At 38.7% G+C, this 16,024-nt stretch overlaps 2 protein-coding genes across 2 annotated transcripts; one reads left to right on the top strand and one right to left on the bottom strand.

The window, feature by feature from the left end:
* Positions 1-2,305: 2,305 nt before the first annotated feature.
* LOC137607576 (L-rhamnose-binding lectin SML-like) lies at positions 2,306-7,457 on the top strand. Its single transcript, XM_068333446.1, has 9 exons — positions 2,306-2,459; positions 3,892-3,924; positions 4,018-4,080; positions 4,563-4,698; positions 6,297-6,406; positions 6,513-6,557; positions 6,650-6,782; positions 7,045-7,148; positions 7,276-7,457. The coding sequence occupies exons 1-9, from the start codon at positions 2,375-2,377 to the stop codon at positions 7,296-7,298; spliced, it is 732 nt and encodes a 243-aa protein (XP_068189547.1). The 5' UTR covers positions 2,306-2,374; the 3' UTR covers positions 7,299-7,457.
* Positions 7,458-7,598: 141 nt separating this feature from the next.
* lrrc47 (leucine rich repeat containing 47) lies at positions 7,599-14,594 on the bottom strand. Its single transcript, XM_068333434.1, has 7 exons — positions 13,987-14,594; positions 12,376-12,831; positions 10,981-11,097; positions 10,633-10,748; positions 10,042-10,144; positions 9,112-9,201; positions 7,599-8,332 (listed from the first exon to the last, which is right to left on the bottom strand). Exons 1-7 carry the CDS (start codon positions 14,554-14,556, stop codon positions 8,111-8,113), a joined length of 1,674 nt encoding a protein of 557 aa, XP_068189535.1. The 5' UTR covers positions 14,557-14,594; the 3' UTR covers positions 7,599-8,110.
* Positions 14,595-16,024: the final 1,430 nt, after the last annotated feature.

The raw sequence follows: 16,024 nt of genomic DNA, 5'->3' as shown, positions 1-16,024 counted from the left end.
CTGCTCAAACAAATACTGAACTAGGCTGCGACAGCACTGAACTGAAATGAAGGACCTTAAATAGACAGAGCAGGTTCAGGTGGAAGTGATGATCAACTACTGTAATTGACTAGGTGTGAGCAATGGGGAGGAACTAAACACAGGTTGGCTAAAGACCTAACGGAACAATCGGGAAACAAACCAGGTGCAGTGAATAATGAATGTGGCAGTGACAGAAAACTAATAAATAAAACGGAACATAGCAGATGCAGATCATCACACTGTAAACCAGACTGTTTTGGGATTTCCCATGACATACTGAGCCTCTGCATATCTTGCACTCTACTTTTACTCTTTTACTTTGCATGACTCATTTTCCATGTCAATAACCTCATGTTTTGGGGAATTTTATTCTTGACATTTTTTTACCTTATAGTTTCCTTATAGTTTCATCCTGGTGTCAAGGATGTGATGGCTCTGCTATTGACCTGCTATCTGGCAGACACGAGACCATATGTTCTCCAGACAGCAGGTCATGATCTATGAACAGATACATAGCGGAACAAGTGGCTAGGAGCACTGGCCTGGACCACCATAAGTTTCATGGACTGCTCCCACTCATTTCAGCCACCATGGACTTTGATCATCGTTAATAACTGATGTCTGTTGTGCTGTCTTGTATCATTTTCTCCACATTTACCTGTTCTAGAGAGAGATGTTCCTCAGCTGTGGTTCTCCCAGAGTTTTCTTTTTTTTTCCCTGTGTGAGGTTTTTATGAACTTTTTCATTACCTGGATTGAGGTTCTAAGAGTAGGAGGGTGTTACTCTGTACAGATTGCAAAGACGTCAGAGGCAAATTGTCATTTATAGTTGTGAGCTATAAAAATTGATTGATTGATTGATTGATTGATTGATTGATTGATTGATTGATTGATTGATTGATTGATTGATTGATTGATTGACTGAGAATGTAGATTTGGAATTTAAATAACATTAAAAAAGTGCTGTTTAAAATACAGGGTCAATGAATTTATTACATGCTATGATTGCTGTATCTATATTTATACTGTATCATATTGTGTTGGTTTGTTTGTCTACTTCCAATCTTTTTATCTTAATTTGCTGGCAATTCTTTTCCACTTGTTGGCACAATTCTATGACATGTGCTTCTTCAAAACTTCTGTTACGGACATTTAAAAATTAATCTCATCTGTGTAGTATTGATTGAAATATTTGCAGTCTTTTTTCAAGTTGTACTAAGTTTACCACTAATACCATAATTACTTAATACGTTTCTATTATGCTAGTTGTTACTTAGTAACGCTGTGTGTATTACTGTATCTGAGACTTTCAGCTAACAGCTTTTTCTAACAGTGTATTTCTATTTTTTTTGCTTAATTTTCTTCCATATGTTTTTGGGTACTAACTAATCCTTCAGCTGAAGCCAAAGAACACATGAAAGAATAAAGAAAATTAAAACTACAGTAGATGCCTCACAGCATTCACACAATACTATAGATACTGACAAGCAACATTCAAACTTCACACTGAAAATCCCACAGATCTATATGAACTCAGGACGCACTAAGATTGTTACTTTTTTATTACAGTATATACATTAATTCCAATTTTAACCCACACTTATTTATTTGATTTTGGCTGTCTTTGTTATACTTAATGATTGTTTGATTCATTGACTGACTGATTTCTGTATTTCTACAAACAAAGCAATAATAATGAGTTTAAAGATACTTTTTAAAATACTGAATAGAAGCATAGCCATGCACGAGTGGGGACACTATAAACCAATTGGCACCAATTTGTTTAGAATTTACATCATTTGTGTTTTCAGTTTATATTATTATTATTATTATTATAATTATTATAATTATTATAATTATTATAATTATTATAATTATTATTATTATTATTATTATTATTGTTAAATATTCTCAGGAAATAAGCTAAAAAAACAAACAGGAAGCACTCCATCAAAGAAGGAAATGTCAAAAACAAGATTGAGGTAGTCTGTTGTCCTACCGGTTAACAATCCTCAATAGAATGATGAATGAATGATGACAAATAATGACCCTTCTCTAACCTTGGCAGTGCTGTCTTTCATCAGCCTTCAGTCCCTTTTTGTTTAAGAACAATGTTTGTCTCCCATCACGGAAATTCTGTAACGTGACCTGGAATTTTAAGAAACCTTCTTCCTCCTGTTCTTCCCTGTAGCTTACAATGTGGTGGTGTGCACTCTCATTGTTGTGACACATTCCAATTGAGAGATAATGGCTGCTCTTGTGACTTCATGTGCTATTGAGATGGCTGTGTGTCATTTGTAAAATGACATATTGCTTACCTCTGATGCAGCTACAATAAATTCAGGTGTCTGTTCATGCCTCCATCAGTCCCACTTTTTAGTTCAGACAGACTGGATATTCTAAAAATCATGCTTGTCTTCAGACTCAGCGCCACAGTCTGTGAGTATAACTAAACTACGGCAGTGATTATGTTGGTTCATATGTGTGTTTTAAGTTCAGGACAGATCATTTTCTTTTCCATCCATTCATTTTCTTGTACACAAGATGACTATCGCTGCCGCCTCACAGTAAGATTATGTGTGGTGTTCTTATATTCTTGTTTGAGTAGGTTCTCTCTGGGTTCTCCAGCTTACTCCCACCACCAAAAGCATACAGTTTAGATAGATGCATCTGTCCAAATTGACTTTAAGTGTGAATGTGTCCGTAAATAGTTGTTTTTCTTGCGTTTGACGTGCTGTCGAAGAGTCTGGAGCTTACCACGTCTCTCACCCATTGCCAGCTGGGACAGGCTCCAGCACAGCACTGACCCTCAAAGTAGCTGAAGCAAGATGATTATGGTCATCTTGTCTAGAAGAAAATGGCAGATGGATGCATACTTTCACAGCCCAAACTCCCCTTAATTTTAATCTTAGTTTTAAATATTTACAAATATAAATCAGATGTGAAGCAGATTCATCCTGTGTAGTTTTATCCTGTAATTCACAGAATTGATGGACATTTTTCATCCATATTAAATTACATAATAATTGGGAGAAAATTATTCCAGATTGTGCTGCTGTTTTTTTTCTTTTTTGTTGTTTTTTTGGTTTTCTTGTTGTTTGCATCTTGAAGATGAGAAAGCTTAAATGTTTGAATGCATCTTCTAGCTTCTCAAACATTGCTGTGACATAATGTAATATCCCTTTAAAATTAGGTCTTTCTCATCCAATTCATGTATAATTTGCTGTGATTGCTTTAATGATTATCATAAATACAGCTGACTCAGTTGTCAGTTAGTGTAAGAAAACTACAGCACATTTTGAATTGTTATGGCAACTCGGGTATACCCGCTTCTTCCGTTGTCACAGGTTGCGGGGTTGTTTGAGCCTATCCCAGCAGACTTGGGGCGTGAGGCAGGGTACACTCTGGTTGCGACGCCTCTGCACTGCTGAGCCACATGAAGGACAGACACACACGAACACACTCACACCTCTGAACAATTTGAGACCAGCCAATTAACTGAAGTGCATGTTTTTGGAGCTGGGTGCAAGCCCGAGAACCAGGACTGAACCCATGCAAACACGGGGTGAACATGCAAACTCTGCACAGAGTGGGATTCGAACTGGGAACCATTGCCTTGCGGCACCACCGTGCCGCCCTATAACGAAATCAATGACAAGCAAATTATTGTACTTGAGTAAGACTTTGATAAAGAGTAATGTACTAAATCTTCTTTACTAAGTACATCTCAACTTGGGGCAATTTAATTTAAAATATTTTTTAAAATGTGCTCTTTACTGAGATAGATCAGAATGTATGATAATTTTTGATTTAATGTATTGTACCATTTTCTTATAATTGGCTAAGTGTGAGAATGATGTTTCTCTTCCAGTGCTGGCAGCAACATGTTCAGTCATAACAACAGGTAAAATTCTGAGTGAATGTGGTATGAGACAGTTTCTACATTCAGTTTGAGACTTGGATACACTTCACCTAACTGCTGCATGTCTTATTTTAGTTGTTTCAACAGAGAGAGCCGTGACCTGTGGTGACCGCTTCAATGTTCATCACCTCAAGTGTGGTATGACGGAACTCTCATTTCCATGATGTTCACAATGATTGACACATTTACATTTGACAGTTGATAAGATATTACGGCATTATCGGATTTACATATTGATACTGTTGTACGGATTTTACGACCTGGCCAACGACAAAAAATCTGCAAGCCATACTTAGTCATTTTGGACCTTAGCAAGCAGAAAAAGCAGTCATCTCCTCATCCTTCTGCAGTCACATACTGCATAATTTGATACTGTACAGTATATGCTTTAACTTCAATTGAGCTTTTTTGTTCAATACAAGAAAACATTTTATTTTAGAGAAGAGAGGTTATGGACTGAAATTTAAAAATAAGCTTTTTTTTATACAGTATTAGCCTATATTGTTTGGTCTTAACCAATATAATGAAGATAAAACAATTTCATATGCAAGCTAATGAAATAAAGAGATTTTTTCAGAAGGACATGTCTCCAGTTTCATAATGTCTCCATTATGTCACAGATATTGGCGTGATCAATGTGCAGAATGCACTCTATGGACGCGCAAACAGAATGATCTGCAGTGAGGGAAGACCTGAACAGCAGCTTGCCAACACAGACTGTGCTCAAAAAGATACTATGGACACCATCAAGGGAAGGTACACAATATAAAAACGATAAAAAAAATAAAAAGAATGTGATGTGTACCTCTGTCAAATTCCAATATTTGCCTTGTATTCAATCAAGCCTTTCCGAAAGTTACCCTCAGCCCCATAACCATAATTCACAGGGAATAATGCTCCTCTAAGGAAACAATTACATTTGCATTTAGTCTTTTACCAGGTGCCTTTATCCAAAGAGACTTTACAAGAGAGATGCACAATCAAGCTATGGTACAATTAATAAACTCATGGGGGAAAACCCCAAACACCTTACAGTCCTCAACTACCTATAGAAGTTCAGAGCTGTAGTGTAGTTGGAGGAATAAGAAGCAGTGAAGGGAGGGATATAAACAGAAGAGGAAGGGATGAGAGAGAAGAAATTTATTTAAATCAGGTGTACCCAGATTTTGTATCTGGACCTGCACCCAATTGCATAGACTCACAGATACAAGCTCTCTAATAATGCCAGATTTTTTCATAAATTTCCATGTGTTAATCCCTGAGGAAAAATTTGTCTATCTTGCAAAGTTAAAGAAACTGAAAAAAATAAAACCAACTGTCTCAAAATTATCCAAAGCCGTTTAAATCAATTCATGGGGAGTTGGCTGTGACATCACCTTTTGCTGATTAACCCAGGTGATGTGTCTCATGCTAATGACCCTCATTAGAATACAAAGGCTTGGTGAAGTTTGCATTTCAACGTCCCCCTTGATACCCCCTGGCACCCCCATCAACCATGGTTGAGGAGCTAGATGGTTTTCAACTTCAATCGTTGAAATGTGAATAGTACTGAACACACCCCACAGGGTTAATAAACTGGGACAAGACCAGCCACCTCCAAAACTGACAAAGCCTCTTGGTTGAGAGGTGAAACGTCTTCTAGAAACTTTCTCAAAGTCCAGCGGATTGATGTAAACAGCTTTCGATAACCATGAGCTGGATATCTGAGAACCTACTAAGAAGTCCCAAAATTAGGATTTATCTTGCAAAGAATGACTAGGTTTATTCCAGAACAAATAATGTGGAAGATGTACATACACTATATCGCATGTCCTCATCCCCTGGTCACATCCAGACTCATCTAACATAGCTACACTCCTCACTCATTGTCTACAAGTAGATCAAAAATAAAGACATTTTGTGAACTGCACAGAAAGGCCCCTGTAGCACACGCACACACACAAGGGGGCCAGTTGGCATGCAGGGGGAGGTGTGGCGGACAGCCCCTTCTTGCAGCGTCCAAATGAGCAACCTGTTAAGGGGGGGCGGCGCCTTACTAAAGGGCACCTTGGCAGTGCTCCGGAGGTGAGCTGACACTCCCACTGTCAGCTCACACTCCGGGTTTTTGTTTTTTGGGGGCGGGAGTGGGAATCAAACCGCCAATCTTGGGAACATTGGATGACCCGTTCTACGGCCCGCTCTACCACTGAGCCACTGACTTCCCCTTGTCTGTTTTGCACCAAATATTGCATGTATATTTCCAATGCACGGTAAAATCTCAACAGTTCATTATTCTTCAGCAATCCTTTAACACTATTTTTGTTTAGGTTACATTCTACTTGAATTCATGACATGCTTTTAATTTTTTTTTATAGGTGTGATGGTAAGAAAGTCTGTGAATTTAACATAGATGTCGTCCAAACCTCTGATCCCTGCTTTGGCATCTACAAATACCTGGAAACCAATTACACCTGCTTTCCAGCAGGTGAGGCTAAAAACTACCCAGGGAACAAAAAAGAATTCCAATGTTCAAATGACATTGTTAATGGTACAGTATTGTTAATTTAAAAAAAATAATTTTGCTTTGACAGTTCACCACGTTGCATGTGAGCGTTCTTTGGCACATTTGTATTGTGGTAAGAAAATATATTATTTGCTCCTTTTGGTTACCTGTGTACTTTTGTACCCTACCTGGGTGCCACTTCAAGTTTATGCTCCTTTCCATCAGATGAGGGTCAGATCATATTTGTCTATGGAGCTGAATATGGCCGTCGTGACAGTACTACATGCTCTTACAAACGTCCTCCCTCTCAGGTTGAGAATACCTCCTGCTTGAACCCCACCAACAAAGTTGCTGAAAGGTATTGAAACACTCTTAATGAAATACAGTATATATGAGGGAATTAATAAGGTACCCAAGCTGACAAAGGTAGATGGGTGTCTTGGAAGATTAACAAGTTAAAATTAAGATAAAATTCCACAAATTAGCTAAATAATGGCGATTTTGGAAAGACTGACATCTGTGAATAACCCTTTGAATGAATACTATACAATCATAATTTACTATTACTTCATAGGATTGTATTCAGTCCTGAGTTTACTCATGCAGTTCTGTATCCTCAGCTGTAATGGGAGAAACAGCTGTACTATTCAAGTGAAGAATTCAGTGTTTGGAGACCCGTGCCGTGGCACTTACAAGTACCTGGAAGTGGCTTATGTTTGTGAATGTAAGTATCTCAGAGGTTGTTCATGCCAATAGGAACTATTGTGGAGAACATCATACAAGTAATTCCATTTGCACAAACATGTGCCTTTATTTCTTGTCTGATTCACACATTTTTTGTTCTATTGCAGACCCGAATGTCATTCTACATTAGTCTAAGGCAGTACTGTATACCGAAAAAGCAGTAATATTACAATAAACACGCATTGCATGGAATAGATGTGTCAATTGGTCATTCTGTCCAATGGCTAGAGAAGTGTCACAAATAACCACACACTCGTTCCAGACATTTTACTGTTTGTTGTAACAAAGTACCTTATCTCGTAACAAAGTTATAACAAAGTACTATAACTTTTAATTTGAGACTGTCTCATTTTTCTGTTTAAGTTCAACCATTATCAAACACCTTTGACTTTCCGACAAAACAGGTCAGAATAATTTAGAACACCAAGAATGCTGTGGGGAGTATCTTTAATGATGAATCATTGTTCGCTACTGCTGAAAGGCAAGTAACAACACTGACCTTAAAGGGACAAATAAAAAGTATCAGGCAAGTGACAATGAAAGAGTTCGGGTCAATTTTCGCCATTTTTTTTTTAACAATACATACCGAATCCTCAGTTAGTAATACAAAAAAAGAGATCTTTTTAAACAAAATTTGTCATATTGATCACACTTTCTAGAAGCAAGCAGATTCATTACATTATTGGTTTCCTAAACCTGCACATCAACCACACAGAATAATGTTGGTCAACAGGCAATATTATTCCTAGCCAAATTGCTGCCGGATGTAGTTTTAATCACAAAAGTGCTTAGTAACACATTTTTTTCTGTGCTCCCCGAAGTAAAGGGATGCAATACTGTATTATTGCATGTTGTAAAATCTGAGTCTCACCGATATAAAATAAAATGACTTTATGTTGCACATGGGTGAGTGCAAACATCAGCAGTTATCAGCAGCATGGGCTACCAAATGATGGTCAAGTTGCTAACAACTTTTGAAAAGTCGGTCTTTGATGGATAGACAACCTTCAGGTTCCCGTCTTGGTCGACTGTTCGGACCTGCTGGATAATGAGCTCGCTGGAGGTCTCACAAATGGAGGCCAGCTCTTGTGCGTGACAACCTTCACCGTCTGAGTCCACCTCTTCCTGGTGCTCTGTTGTGAACTTATTCAACTCTGCCATTTTCTGTGAAGAGATAATAAATCATTTTTATATACCAGTATGTTTTCACTGTTGCCTTGACACATAAGCACATAATCTACGAAAAATACTGCCACTTACTATTTTTCTTCTATAAAATTTACTCATAATATAAAATTAAAAAATTCTTCTGAGGTTTCAAACAATAAAACTTGAACTGAAACCAAGTTGGAGAAAGTTGTGTTTCCATCCCTCACTGCCCTACCTCGAGCTTCCAGTATTTCATGCATCACGTCTGATGTTGGTCAAATGAAGTTCTCATGAGAGGAGAGCATTAAAAACTATTTTACAAATTTCCTCTTTTGTGCATCTCCATGCCTGGTAGAAAATATCTTGTTCTGGAAGCAGAACAGCCATTCTGGGAACCTTTTTCACATTCTTGACTCCATACAAAACCCGCAAGTTACAGGATGGAGATTATTCAGTCTACCATTAACTTAGCTGAACACGTTTTACGAAGTTACTGTAGCCCTCCACACTGTTTTGTGATGATTGGATATTGTTCCTTGTATAATGTGTGAAAATGTTGAAATACACTGCATCTTGCAAGGAAGAAAAAGTATGTCCATTTATCCGGATAAGCGACAAAATTGAACAGGTTCTCTCCTGACAGAAATATTACCTTCCACCATAGTTAATAGAGATGTGATCTGTACTTTTTGCAAAATCCTGCTACCAAAAAAAACAACAACTAACAGACATAGGTGAAAACAAACTCATTGGTGGAGAAATTGACTGAGGAAAAAGGAAAAAGTTAAGCTTACCACAATTAAAGCATCCATCACATCTTTACATGTCTGCAGACTGGTTGCACTTGTCACCTCTAACAACAATTCTTTAGTGGTCTTCTTTATCTGTAAGATCAAATCAGAGGATCATGTCAATACCGTATTTATTTCCTATCACATGAAAAAAGAATACAAAGACTCACGCTGTGGTCTACAAATAGACAGAGTGGAATAACAGATTATCTGACAAGCATGTCCAATCAATGTGTTACTGAGTGCATCTGATTTACTCTGAATTAATCGAAGATTATTAAGGCCCCGTCCACATGATGACGGAACTTTTTGAAAACTGAACTTTTTTGTTGCTGAATGAAAACACAACTTTTTGAAAACGCTGGCCAAGGTGGATTTTTTTTGAAAGTGCTCGGTCTGCGTTGTCGTGTGGACGGTGTATCCGCAACTTTTTTTATCCGGGGGGCATGTCCCTGTGACATGCATGTGACCCAAATCTACATGTACAAACAGAGCTAAAACCGGCTATTTTCTGATGTATAACAGCTCCACATCGAAGATGCGTTGATAAACATGCTTTGCACTTAAATATTTGTTTGTCTGTTTCTTAATTTATGTGTCATAAAGTTTATATATTTATTTATTTATTTATTCATTCATTCACGTTCCTCGACAAAGACGCCAACGCCAGTTCTGGGTCAGACTGGGATGCACTGCCTGATGGTGGAGAACTCTGTGATGGAGGTTCTCCTCCAGGAGGAACAACGTGAATTTCCTCAATTCCCGGTCCTCTCTCCTGTCGTTCTCGGAGTTGTTCTGCTTACACACGTGTTGATAAACGCAGTTATGTGGAGACTTTTTTAAAAACGCTGTCGTGTGGACGCAAATCGTTTTCGATGCGTTTTTAAAAAATTTCGGCATCGTGTGGACGGGACCTAAGAAGAAAAATGACACCTTGGTTTTGTCACTGTTGGTTATTGGTGGGAATGAGATCACATGTCCCTCTGCATCCACAAGGCAAGGATAGAACTCTTTTCCTTGGAGAATCTGCAGGTATCTATGAATAATAACATAATTAGGAGAAAGATGAGAAAGCTTAATAAGGCAGCTTTAGGTGTGTGTGTGGACAACTACAGTATAACATCATCAACTGTTGAGCTTATAATCATCATGTCATAATAAACTCTTTAAAAATGCCATTCATATAGATTTATACTGTTAAATGACGATTTTACACAAGCATTTTACTGCACGCAGTCTATAACCTATGATAAGCAAGTAATGTCTTAAAATGAGGTCCTGTTAATGTGTTAATGCTCATAATTCAGGCTAAAGCTGTGGTCACACATAAATATAACCAGTTCCCAAGATGCCTTTTGCAACACTTGACTGCTCTTTTTTTAAAGTTATTTTTAAGGTTAGTATATGTGTCTTTAATCCAAACATTCTTCATCGGCTTAAGACAGCAAACTAAAAGGGATTTTTCTAAACACTTCCTCAAACAGAGAAACAAAGCTTGTATTGTGCAGAATACACAGGACTGACTTGTGGAGGCCCGTGACATTCTGCCTTTTCTTCTGCTTCCTCAGCTCATCAGCCTCCATCTGAAGGTGTCTGATCAACTCCACTGCTGTCATCTCCTTCCGACCCAGTGGCACAATCTAAAAAAACAGTGTGAGCTTGTGTGAACTTCAGATGATTTTCAGAATTGCAAATAACAACCACATTGGAAACCACAGCAACAAACCTAAACATAAGTGCAGCATAGACCAAACTTTTACGCATGTCAAGGATCTTGTATTATTGTTTAATATGAGCACTGCAAATGCTGGCCACAATAAGGTTTGGAGTGAAATCTATAAATAATAAGCCAGACAGTGTCTATGAACATACCTTCAGCTGGGTAGGGGGCTTGGCATCATAAACGAGGGGAGCTTTGACAAGCTGCATGTCATGACTTGCAATAGTTGCCACTGTCCTTCTACCACACAAATCTTCATGAAGTTTTGTCTGAAAGATAGAGGTTAATATTCTCTGTTGACAGCACAGTAACTTGTTCATTTTAACCAAGTACCAATAAAAAACATACTGTACCTTTAGAAGAAAAGTTATTTACCCCGCTAATGTGACCAGAGATTCTCTACAGGATTGCATCAGGAAACGATGATACCCTCACTACAATATTCCCTAATGTCTTCTGAAACCAAACCTTGTTGAATTTTGAGAATCATTGTCTGTCTGGCATGACCTATGATACCCTAGCTTCAAGATTTAGCTTCCTCATAGGTAGCAAATGCATTCTTCTAAGATTTCCTGACACATGATGGAATCCATCTGACGTTGTACATGCTGCAGGTTTCTGGCAACTGAGAAAGCAAAGCAGCCTCATTGTGTAACTGAGTCATTGCCATTGTTGACTGTAGCTACAGTGAACTCTCCAGGATATTTCATTTTTCCTCCTCCAAACGTACTGCTGATATATAGAGTTGGAACAGTTAGTTTTGTTTAGTTGCATTCTAAAACTTATTTGGATTATGTAAATGGTTTTGAGTAATAAGGGCAAATTAAGTCACCAAAGGTTAAAAACTTTGGCCTTAAGAGAAAAAGCTTTACTGCTCACATAAGTGTCTGAAGACTGACAAAGTGTTTTAACAACATACCATTTGTAGATATGCACAATTTAAAGGATGTTCCTCAAGGGGTTGAATAATTCTGAGAGTATGTGACCTTAAAAAAAAAGCATACTTTTGGGTCAAAAGATTGCGAAATCTATTGTATCGAGCAACTAGCATTTTCTTCTGTGATTTGGTTATTGCAGTCAGCAGATAATTAGTAAACATTGCCTATTAGGGGCGGCAGTGGCTCAGTGGTAAAGCGGGCGGTAGAGCGGGTCGTCCTATGATTAAGATCGGCGGTTCGATTCCCGCTCCCGCCCCCCAAAAATACCCTGAGGTGAGCTGACAGTGGGAGGTGTCAGCTCATCTCCGGAGCACTGCCGAGGCACCCTTGAGCAAGGTGCCGTCCCCTTTACAAAATGCTCATTTAAGGCGCACCAAGAAGGAGCTGCCTGCCACTCTACCTCCCCTGCATGCCGACAGGCCCCTTTGTGTGTGTGTGTGATACAGGGGCCTGTACTCACAAATATATATGTATGCATGCGTTTGTAATCAGTAGCTAGAGTGTGCGTTCTTAATTTCCCTTCGGGGATCAAACCAGTATATAAAATTAAATTTAAAAAAAAATTATACTGAATTAGGCTGCTTCCAACTTAGAGGGATCTGACCTTACCTGAGCCATCAAGAATCGTTTAAGTGCATTTCCAGGCTTCAGGTTCATCCCTCTGATCACACAGCACACCAGATATGGTCGAACATCTTTCACCTTCGCACTCACTTTAACCATGAGTGTCGGAGAAGTGTCCGAAACTTGGAGAACCCTCACGACCATTTTGTTCAGTTCCTCCACCTCATCCTGTTCAGCAGCGACTTTCTCCTTCTTCTTTCTTGGCTGTTGTCTCTTACCCTTGTCTGTGTTGCGACCGCCATCCACTTCACCTGCATCCTCTGCCTGCCTCCCCTTTCCTCTGAGATAATCAAGGATTGATTTGGTCTGGCATCCATTTACCATCTTCTCCAGTCGTTTGTCGTTCAGCTTGTTTCCTTTAAAGTTTATTTCCTTTAGTTTGGGGCAGTCACTGAGATCAAAAGGGATTTCGTTCAGCTTGTTGTTAGAGAGATCTAGCACCTAGAAAAATAGACATGAAAAGGATCAAAACCAGAAAAGGTATTGAGTTTGTTACTCAGCTACCACCAAAGATGTATATGTTGTACGTGAAAGTAAAATGACATGTTGGAGTTTAATTGATTACTAGTAGGTGAGAAATTTTGCATTAACCTTGGGGTTAAGGTTGGGTAAAAATTGGGAAGAACCTTAAAATGTTTTAAAGTAGAGATAGTTAAAGTAGATTCAGGATCCTCTCCTTAATTTTATGAACATTGCTGAAAAAAAAATTGACGGTTTTTAGTCAATTTCATTTTAAACCATTTGAGGATTTTCATGTCCCTGGTGGAAAGGTGTGTCCTTGTGTCACAGAGGGAATGAGCTCATTTTGGAGTGGATTCAGATATAGAGACATATGCATGACTTTATGTCACTTTCTTCAGTAGTTTTATCAGTTATGCAAAAACTATCAGACATGTATTTATTACAACAGATGAAAGCGTTGCATGTTTCATAAAACAGAGATGTCAGATTTTGGAGTAGAATTAGGATTTGTCTGTTGTTAATGAACTTGCCACAGCAGCAGAACCATTTACAATGAGAATAGTAAGAAGTTTAAACCTGCAGGAAACATCTAAGGAAATAAGACAAGCGCATTATCTTAGTAAGGCGTTATTGAATTGTTTTGATGTGCAGAAACAAACTCAAGAGTTTGTCAGAAAGACAGAATGTTAGGGAGAATGTCAGAGACAAGCATTGTGTTATAGATGGAAGATCACAGACAGTGTAAGGGAGAGACAGAATGTCTCCAGATCTTTATAAATTACTTCTTTAAATATACTGGGGTGCAGCACAGTTAAATAACTTTTCAACTAAGACTATGCATTCACATGATATTTGCGATGCTACCTAAATTCCTGTTGTTTTTTTTTAAAAAAAAGGAGCTCCCTGCTCTGGGTCAGGTAGATGCACCGGAAGTGTTAAAGCTCATGCCCTCACTCACTGCTTGCATTCTCAAAAGACCATCCGGAAACACAAACACCCCGAAATGATCATATAAAACAGCTGCAGGAGGCGGTGTATGCGAAATTCAGCAACAGTATACCAAGAACATTAACATTATGCCACAGCGTCTTTGTATCGGTTCGTGACGGGAAGAATAAAAATCCTGAGGCCGACCTTTAAAGCAGCTAGCTTGTGAATATCTCGGCTCAGCTGCTCAATGGAGTTGTCCGAAGCCACCAGGGCGCTGAGAAGATCCAGTCGTTCAGAGAATAAATCAGATGGCAGAGAAGTGATGCGGTTCTTGGAGATGTTGATCGTGGACAGCCTGGTGCACTGACTCAGTCCCTCCGGCAAGACCTCGAGGTTGTTGCAGCTCACGTTGAGGGTGTTTAGCTCCCGTAGTTCGGTGATTTCCTGAGGTAAAACCCGCAGGTTGTTGACTGAGAGGTCCAGGACCTTCAGACACTTGAGTTTGTCGACCACATTCGGGATGGAGGCTAATTTGTTCCTACATAAGATAAGGCTTTGGAGGTTCGTGAGATGCTGGATGTCCTCGTGGATCTCGGTCAAACTCGGGCATTGGCTAACCTCCAGATAATTCAGCAGCGTTAGAGAATAGATGGCAGAGCTGAGACCCCCATCAGACGAAATCCTCTTGTCAACTGATGGACCCTGTAAAACGAGTTCACGTCTCTTCCCCGTCGCTGCTTTGTCGACTTCTGGCCATTTCCCCATGTCATCCATGCTGGCAGACACGAGATGCAGTAATTTGTGAAGGTAGCCGACGGCTTGAAGTTCACGACATCCGCTGTGCATTTCACAATAAACTAATGTTTTGACAGGCGCTTTGTGAATGATAAACGCGCGTTTGTCGTCACCATAATAAAAGAAACATGGTTTGCACAATCTGAAACGATAGCCACTAATTTAAACTATTTGACACACAACGAATTGTGAGCACGTTCACCGAGCACAACGCTTATCTTGATGATTCATGGAGTATCACGGATACTGTATTGGATTTGGACTATTTCCGATATTGCTCGAGTCACCACAGCGCTGTAAATGAATGGTAACGACGTTAAAAATGCGAAACCTTTACTTTGGAGACTACGTCTGCTTTCCTTTCAATTGAGGCCACCTCTGCTCCCAAAAATCGTGGAAACACAATATAAAATGCATCTTGGATTCTTATTGATACAATCTTTGTTTTAATGTGTTGGATGAAATACAACACAACCACATGTGTTAAAAATGGCTTTCTTAAATTTAGTGATGGGCAGATGAAGCTTCATTAAACTTTGAACCCTTTCAACGATATTTTACCGATATCAACGATGTGGCCATGACATGCACCAAACTCCCCCCAGTATTATTATTTTTATTATTTTATTTGAACAAACTCACCCTCAATGTGAAAAAAATTAATTTCATGATCTTCTGTAATACAAACAAACATTATCCCATAGATTTAGCCAAAATAATTTTTAATAATGCTGAAATAGAATTAGTTCACCGTACTAAATTTTTAGGAGTTATTATAGATAGCAGTCTCAAATGGTCTGATCATACTGACCTTGTCTCAAGAAGGTCTGCAAAAGTGCTCGGCATATTGAGGAAGGTCTGTCCCTTAATTCACTCCACAGCTCACTTAACTTTATATTACAGTTTTTTGTTTCCATTCATCAATTACTGCAAAATCGTCTGGGCAGCTACATATCCTACATACTTAAGAAAACTATGTGTCACACAAAAAAAAATACCTTAGATTGATTTCCCACTCTAACAGATATGCACCCTCGGCACCCCTATTCAACAAATACCAAGTACTATCCATTGACAAAATAAATATTTATCAAACATGCTTATTCACACTCAAATTTATATATAGGAATCAAGAACTTCCAGTCACCCTACAGAATGTATTCACCCCCACTACACATGTCCATACATAACAAACTAGACACAGCAACAACAGTTTACTTTTACCATATACCAGAACTTCAAAACACCATTTCAACATCACTTTTAGAGGTCCTAAGCTCTGGAGTGAATTAAGCCCAACACTGCGATCAATATCCTCTTTCTCTGTTTTCAAAAATTGTCTGAAAAAATACCTTCTGTCTTCCTGATCTTTGCATTTGTTCTTCTGACAGATTTGTTAATCCATTTTTTGTACTGATTGTGCGTGATTTGTCTTTGCTGCCTTCTT

This window comes from Antennarius striatus, chromosome 2 (assembly GCF_040054535.1).
Source record: "Antennarius striatus isolate MH-2024 chromosome 2, ASM4005453v1, whole genome shotgun sequence".
Classification (NCBI taxonomy): domain Eukaryota; kingdom Metazoa; phylum Chordata; class Actinopteri; order Lophiiformes; family Antennariidae; genus Antennarius; species Antennarius striatus.
This window is presented reverse-complemented; position numbering and strand designations above follow the sequence as displayed.